At 46.5% G+C, this 6,593-nt stretch overlaps 1 protein-coding gene across 1 annotated transcript in view; it reads right to left on the reverse strand.

Annotated features, from left to right (window-relative positions):
- LOC308702209 (adhesion G-protein coupled receptor G7-like) overlaps positions 1 to 343 on the reverse strand; it is a gene marked incomplete at both ends in the record, with an annotated part of 37,296 nt that extends 36,953 nt beyond the window's left edge. The window contains one exon of the mRNA XM_081384874.1: positions 172 to 343. Coding sequence (XP_081241000.1) covers positions 172 to 343 — 172 coding nt within the window. The remainder of the gene's footprint in view (positions 1 to 171) is intronic.
- Positions 344 to 6,593: the final 6,250 nt, after the last annotated feature.

Here is a 6,593-nt window from a genome sequence, read left to right on the forward strand (position 1 = left end):
AATGCGGATGTGCACGCGCAAACAGCTGTTTCTCATTCTTTTCTTATGTGTTCCTATTTCTACCCCTCAGTTCCCTTTCGAGAGGTCTCTCCTATTGCGTAAGTAGCTTATGCTATGGGAAAACTCCTTTTCTCGAGAATATGAAGCCAAAATTTTCAAAACGCAGTGTACACAGATGAGCGGCTAACGCAGTCATTGGAACCTCCACTTCGCTGAAACTTCGGATTGAAGCCTTCGCCGCCGTTGACAGGCACCCAGCAGCGGGACAAGCCATTGCTTCGCAGTACTGAGGACGCCGGCTTCCTTCACCGCCTACCACTGTTCTGCTGAGCCATTCCGGCATGCCGTATCCTTTCCTGATCACAAGTGTTCGCCGCCGCGACACTTCTAAAAGAGAAATTTCCAACGAGGCGTTGTTTCAAATGTCTCGCACCAACTGCGCCTCGTCGGTGGAGACCGTCACATCCTCTGCGCTTCCTGTCTGGTCCGTTACCATGCAGAAGCTGCACTCGCTAAGGGCGGCTGCCCTGAATGTGACTTGATGGATCTCCCCACCCGCGGGCTCGACCCCTCTTCCCGCTCTCTCTCCCTTTGTTTGAGCCGCGCAAACTGCGCCGTTCACAAGGGATGTCAGAGTGGACAGTCACGAGCAATGTTCAGCACCCGGGGCTAGCTTTCTTTACGTTACAAGAAAGATATCCCACCCTCGCGCCCCGTTCACATGCGTCACTCACCAGCGAAAGGAGGAAAGAGAGTGTTTTAGTCCCACCAAGGCCGGACCAACCTCCAATTCTCAAACATTTCTCAGTCCCCTCTTAAGTTCAGGTGGCTGGAAATATCAATATTGCAGCAAATGAGCCTGTTATAATACATGCACGCCTGCAAACAAATGCCGACACAAAACATGATGATATGTTGATATGATGATATGCTCTCTTATATGCTCACGCTAACTGAAAGCTGATATCTTTTCCCCCTGTGGCTCAGTGGCGAAATCTAAGGCGTGAGCTCAGAAGAGAGCAGCATAATTTTATATCTGCCGCCAGAGCCAGGATTCGATCATGGGTTTCTGGCGGCAGATATAAAATTATGCTGCTCTCTTCTGAGCTCGCGGCCAGCTTTCTAGCGTGCAGAGAGCGAACCCGCCCCTCGCGCCCTCCCGTTCAAATGGCGGGGCTCGGGTATGGATGAGCGTTTTAAACATATGAGCCCACGCCGAAGCCCTCCGCGTGACTCACATGACGCTCTCTTATCTGCTCACGCTAACTGAAAGCTTATGTCATTTCCCCCTGTGGCGAATTCTAGGCTTTCGTGCCAGAGACCCGTGTGTTCGAATCCCGGCTCTGGCGGCAGATAAAAATTATACTGCGCTCTTCTCAGAGCTCGCGGCCAGCTTTCTTACATACAGAAAGCGAACCCGCCCCTCGCACCCTCCCGTTCACAAAATGACGGTGCTCGAGTATTTATGAGTGTTTAAACGTATGAGCCCACGCCGGCCCTGCCCCCCGCGTGGCTCACTTTTTACAGAGACAGACTTATTCTCTTGTGTTTATCCACACCCCTTCTGTGGCTCAGTGGTGGAATCTGAGACTTTCGCGCCAGAGACCCGAGTTCGAATCTCGACTGCGCCGGCCCCGCCCCCCACGTGACTCACTCTCTTTGGTAGCGTAGACAACTTTGACCCCGCCTCCCATGTAATCCCAGCAATATATGCTCCCCTGCAAATATAAGCTGTTCCACATTCCCCAGTACTCTTCTCAGGTGGCTGGAAACGGCGATGTTGGAGTCAATGGGCCTGTTACAAAACATGCTCACCTGCAAACAGACGCCGGTTTTACGGTGATGCAAATAAAGCACAAAAAGGAGCTCTTTTTTGTCTGTGTCATATGTAGGTTACGTGCCCACTACAAAGTACGCACTCCTACACACAAGCACTGTTCCCACAGTTTCAAATTTTTCCCCAGCTCAGGCTGGAAGTCACATAAATGTAGCACGTGTGCCTGCTGTCATGCACGCACCCCTGCACATAAGCACTGTTCCTACAGTCACAAATATCTCCCCCGCTCACGCAGTAAGTTTAATAAAAGTAGTGAGCGTGCCTGTTTTACAACACGCACCCCTACACACAAACACGGTCAACTCGACACTCACTCTCCCCCCTACCAGCGCGGGAGAGATATTAAATGTAGATCCTGTGCCCACTCTTCAGCGCGCACAGCTACACATAAAAACTGTTCCCGCATCAGTTTTCCCTCTAACCCATGCTGGGAATGTGAATATGAGTGTGCCCACTGTGCAGCGCACGCCTCCGCTCATAAGCGCTGTACACATGGCATCTATAGCCCAAAACGGCCTGACGGCCGGGTCCCTATCTCACAGCGACCCATCCCCAGCCTTTATTCAACCCCTAGCAATACGGGTCGGAGCCTGGGAGGCTATCCCCAGCATATCAAAATGGGTGTTGAACATAAGAAATAAGCTACTCGCTACAGTTTGCTCGCAGACCGCCGTGCTTTTCAGCCGTGGTCGAGACGAGAGTGAGAAAAGATGTTTCACATGTTCTCCGCACCGAGGTGCTCAAACTGTTAGAAAGGGGTGCTATCGAAGCAGTACCCCCCTCGCAGAGCGAGTCGGGTCTGTACAGACGCTATTTCCTCGTCCCGAAAAAGGATGGTGGTCTCTGACCCATCCTAGATCTCAGACGCTTGAACAAAGCACTGGCGAAGTGCCCGTTCAGAATGCTGACAACCAAACATATCGTCGCGCAAATTCGCCCGGGAGATTGTTTTTTCTCAGTGGATCTGAAAGACACCTATTTTCATATCCAAATATCGCCTCATCACAGGCAGTTTCTGAGATTCGCTTTCGAGAGACAAGCATACCAATACACGGTTCTACCGTTCGGTCTATCGTTGACCCCCCCATACATTCACAAAATGTATGGATGCAGCACTTTCCCCCCTGAGACAGCGGGGAGTGCGAATACTAAACTACCTCAACGATTGGCTGGTTATAGCACAATCAGAGGCACAGCTAATAATGCACAGATCTTGGATCATCAGCCATATAGAATGCCTGGGTCTGAGGATAAATTTTTCCAAGAGCACACTATCCCCCAGACAGAACACCTCCTTTCTGGGTATAGTAATAGACTCTATACATATGAAAGCAAGCGAGCGCCCGTGCCCCCCTCAAAAGATTCCAGAGGATGTTGGGTCTTATTGCCTCGGCATCAGCAGTGCTCCAGCTCGGATTATGACAAATGCTACCTCTCCAACGCTGGCTAAACAGCCGTGTACCAGCTCATGCGTTGCGCGCCGGCCACTTACTGATCAAGGCGAGTCGCGGCTGCATCAAAACCCTGACTCCCTGGAAAGCTGTCGACTGGTACCAGTCGGGCGTGAGTTTAGGTGTGATTTCGAGGAGAAAGGTGGTCACAACAGACGCCTCCAACCTAGGTTGGGGAGCCCTCTACCAGGGCAGGCCTGTCTCTGGCCTTTGGTTGAGCCCAGAGAAGCGCCTACACATAAACTGTCTGGAGATGAGAGTGGTCGCTCTAGCACTCAAAGCCTTGCTCCCGTACCTGAAGGACAACCACATCCTAGTCCGAACGGACAACGTGACAGTGATGGCTTACATAAACCGCCAAGGCGGCCTCAGGTCAAACACCTTGCACACCATGGCCAAGAGTCTAATTCTGTGGGCTCAGCACAACCTGTGCTCCCTGGGGTCGGCGCACGTGCCAGGCATTCTGAACCAGGGTGCAGATGTGCTATCAAGAGGCAAAGTTTCCCCAGGGGAATGGTCTCTTCACCCTCAGACGGTTCAGCTAATATGAAGCACCTTCGGTGAGGCAGAGGTCGACCTCTTCGCCTCCAAAGACAACGCTCACTGCCGATTATTTTGTTCAAAGAGAACGGACACGCTCGCCCACGAATGGCCGAACTGCCCGTTGTACGCTTTTCCCCCCCGGTCGTGATGCCACCTCAAGTCAGCAAACGGATCAGGGAGAGCTAATGTGCAGTGCTTCTTATAGCCCCCCTCTGGAGGAACCGACTATGGTTCTCCGAGCTGGCACAACTGCTGAAATCAGTCCCGTGGCCGATCCCACTGAGAAAAGATCTCCTCATGCAGGCGAATGGAGAAATCTGGCATCCCCATCCCGACTTATGGGCCCTTCATGTATGGCCGCTCAACAGGTACCCGGGGACCTCCCAGTTAAAGTGGCAAAAGCTAAGCTAGAGCGCCCTCAACCAGACGCCTCTACGGTCAGAAATGGAGAGTGTTCTCTAGCTGGTGCGCCGCTAGAAACCTGAGCCCACACTTGTGCGAGATACCGAGCGTACTCACCTTTTTACAAGAGCTTCTGGACGCGGGTCACACCACCTCCACGCTTAAAGTATATGTGGAGGCCATAGCGGCATTTCACCCTCCCGTGGCCGGGCAATCACTAGGGAAAAACGACCTGGTCGTCCGCTTCCTTAAAGGGGCAAGGAGGCTAAACCCTCTGCACTACCCCTCTGTGCCTCTGTTGCCGCAGCACAGCCAATGACCTCGCTAGCCGCTCATCTGTGTATGCTATGCAGCTACACTGCGTTTTGAAAATTTTGCCTTCATATTCTCGAGAAAAGGAGTTTTCCCATAGCATAAGTTACTTACGCAATAGTCATTCCCTCTTCTCAGGGAACCGAGGTTACGTTAGTAACCGAAACGTTTTCTCTTTCATTGCCAGTGTGTTTTGTCTATTTGACTACACGTTTGTCTCATTTTTTTATTCAGCCCGGCTTTTTTCTATGCCAGTGATTCTCGCTACCTCTGGCTAGTGACTTGCTCCGATGGATTATTCCTGTCTGCGTTTTAACATGTGTCAAGTGATCGTCTGCCTGGGTCTGAACCTCTGCCTGTTCTTATGGACTGTATAAACTGGCTGCCAGTTCGGATTTGGATTTTCCCCTGAGTCTTACCTGAGGGACGTGCTTATCTTTTTGCCTCTTGACCTCTTCATCTGTTATCTAGCCACCGTATGGGCTTTTGCTGGGACATTAATTGACTGTTATAACTCAATACATTTTGAGTCACATTTGAGTCCTTTTCTTTGAGATCCCTGACAGTATCAACCTGTGATCACTTGCCTTTATAGAACCAAAGTCCCTGTATAAATCTGGTCCAGCTTGCCAACTTATTCCAAGAACCAGCCATTAAGACAGGAAAAATCAGTCTAACTAACCTGAAAAGCAACCAATATCAGGTTTTTTTTTTATTTCTAAGTGCCATTTAGGCACTTTTGGCAGGTTGAAAAACCTAATTTAAATAACATCAAATATTAGTGTGTAGTCTCAAACAAAACTTTAGTTAAAACATCAAAATTAAGTCAAAAAATATTTGATATGACTTGAATACATTGAACTATAGCAATAAATGTAATTGATATGGGTCAGACCAGAAACTGCTCAAGATAACAACTGTGAATGTTCCCTTTTTGCACTGTATACACGGGTAAGTACGATTTTTTTAATGTTTTTAAAAGAAGTATCTTCTGCTCACCTAGGCTGCATTTATTTGATAAAAATCAAACAAAAAAACAATAATATTGTGAAATATTATCCCAATTTAAAACAGCAGTTTTCTATGTGAATATACAGTAAAGTGTAATTCCTGTGATCAAAGCTGAATTTTCAGCATCATTACTCCAGTCTTCAGTGTCACATGATCCTTCAGAAATCATTCTAAAATTATGATTTGATGCTCAAGAAACATTTATGATTGATTATTATCAATGTTGAAAACAGTTATTTACATTTTTATTTCATGATGCTATGATGAATAGAAAGTTAAAAAGAACAGTAAAGAACCTTACCTGCAGTAAAGATTAAGAGCAGAAAGTGGTCCATTACACACGATAAACATAAAACTAACTACTAATATGAACTCTTGTTACTGTCTGGTTTATAAAGGGCTGGATCTTTGCTGGAGTGGGAAGTCCTTCAGTCAAGGAAATAACCATCATTTCCAATTAAACTTACATTACAGACATTACTGTTATTCACACAGGCACAGCACATATATTTCTTACCTTTCCTGTATCCTACCTCAATAACAAGATAAAACATGAACACAAGGACATTGTACCAAACATTTTCTTAAGTAAAGACATGTAGACGTAATAGAAGTCCTTATCTCTAGAAGTATAATATTTACTTTACTGAATCATTAAGCATCAACATTTGACAAATATGACTAAAGTAAAGTTTTTGAAAAGACTGTGCATATTATATATATTATAATATCTAAAGTTTACTATACACTGTACAAAATTATGTGATCAATAAGTAATGACAACCTATGCTTTTACCCTGCTTAACTCATAAAAATAAGTTATACAATTTTCTACTTTTTGTTTAAGTCATACAAGGTTCAACTAATTTAATGTAATTTAGGTTGAAATTATTTTTTATTTTTAAGTACAATCAGCTTGTACAGTACCTAATGAAAGTATATGAGATAACTGAATAATGTATTAAATAATATTAAACTGAACTAAAATAAATGTCAGCAGACATCTTGTCTTGTCCTTGGCTTTTTGTGTCCATTTT

Source organism: Scardinius erythrophthalmus (genome assembly GCF_964197995.2).
Source record: "Scardinius erythrophthalmus genome assembly, chromosome: 14".
In the NCBI taxonomy this organism is placed as follows: Eukaryota; Metazoa; Chordata; class Actinopteri; order Cypriniformes; family Leuciscidae; genus Scardinius; species Scardinius erythrophthalmus.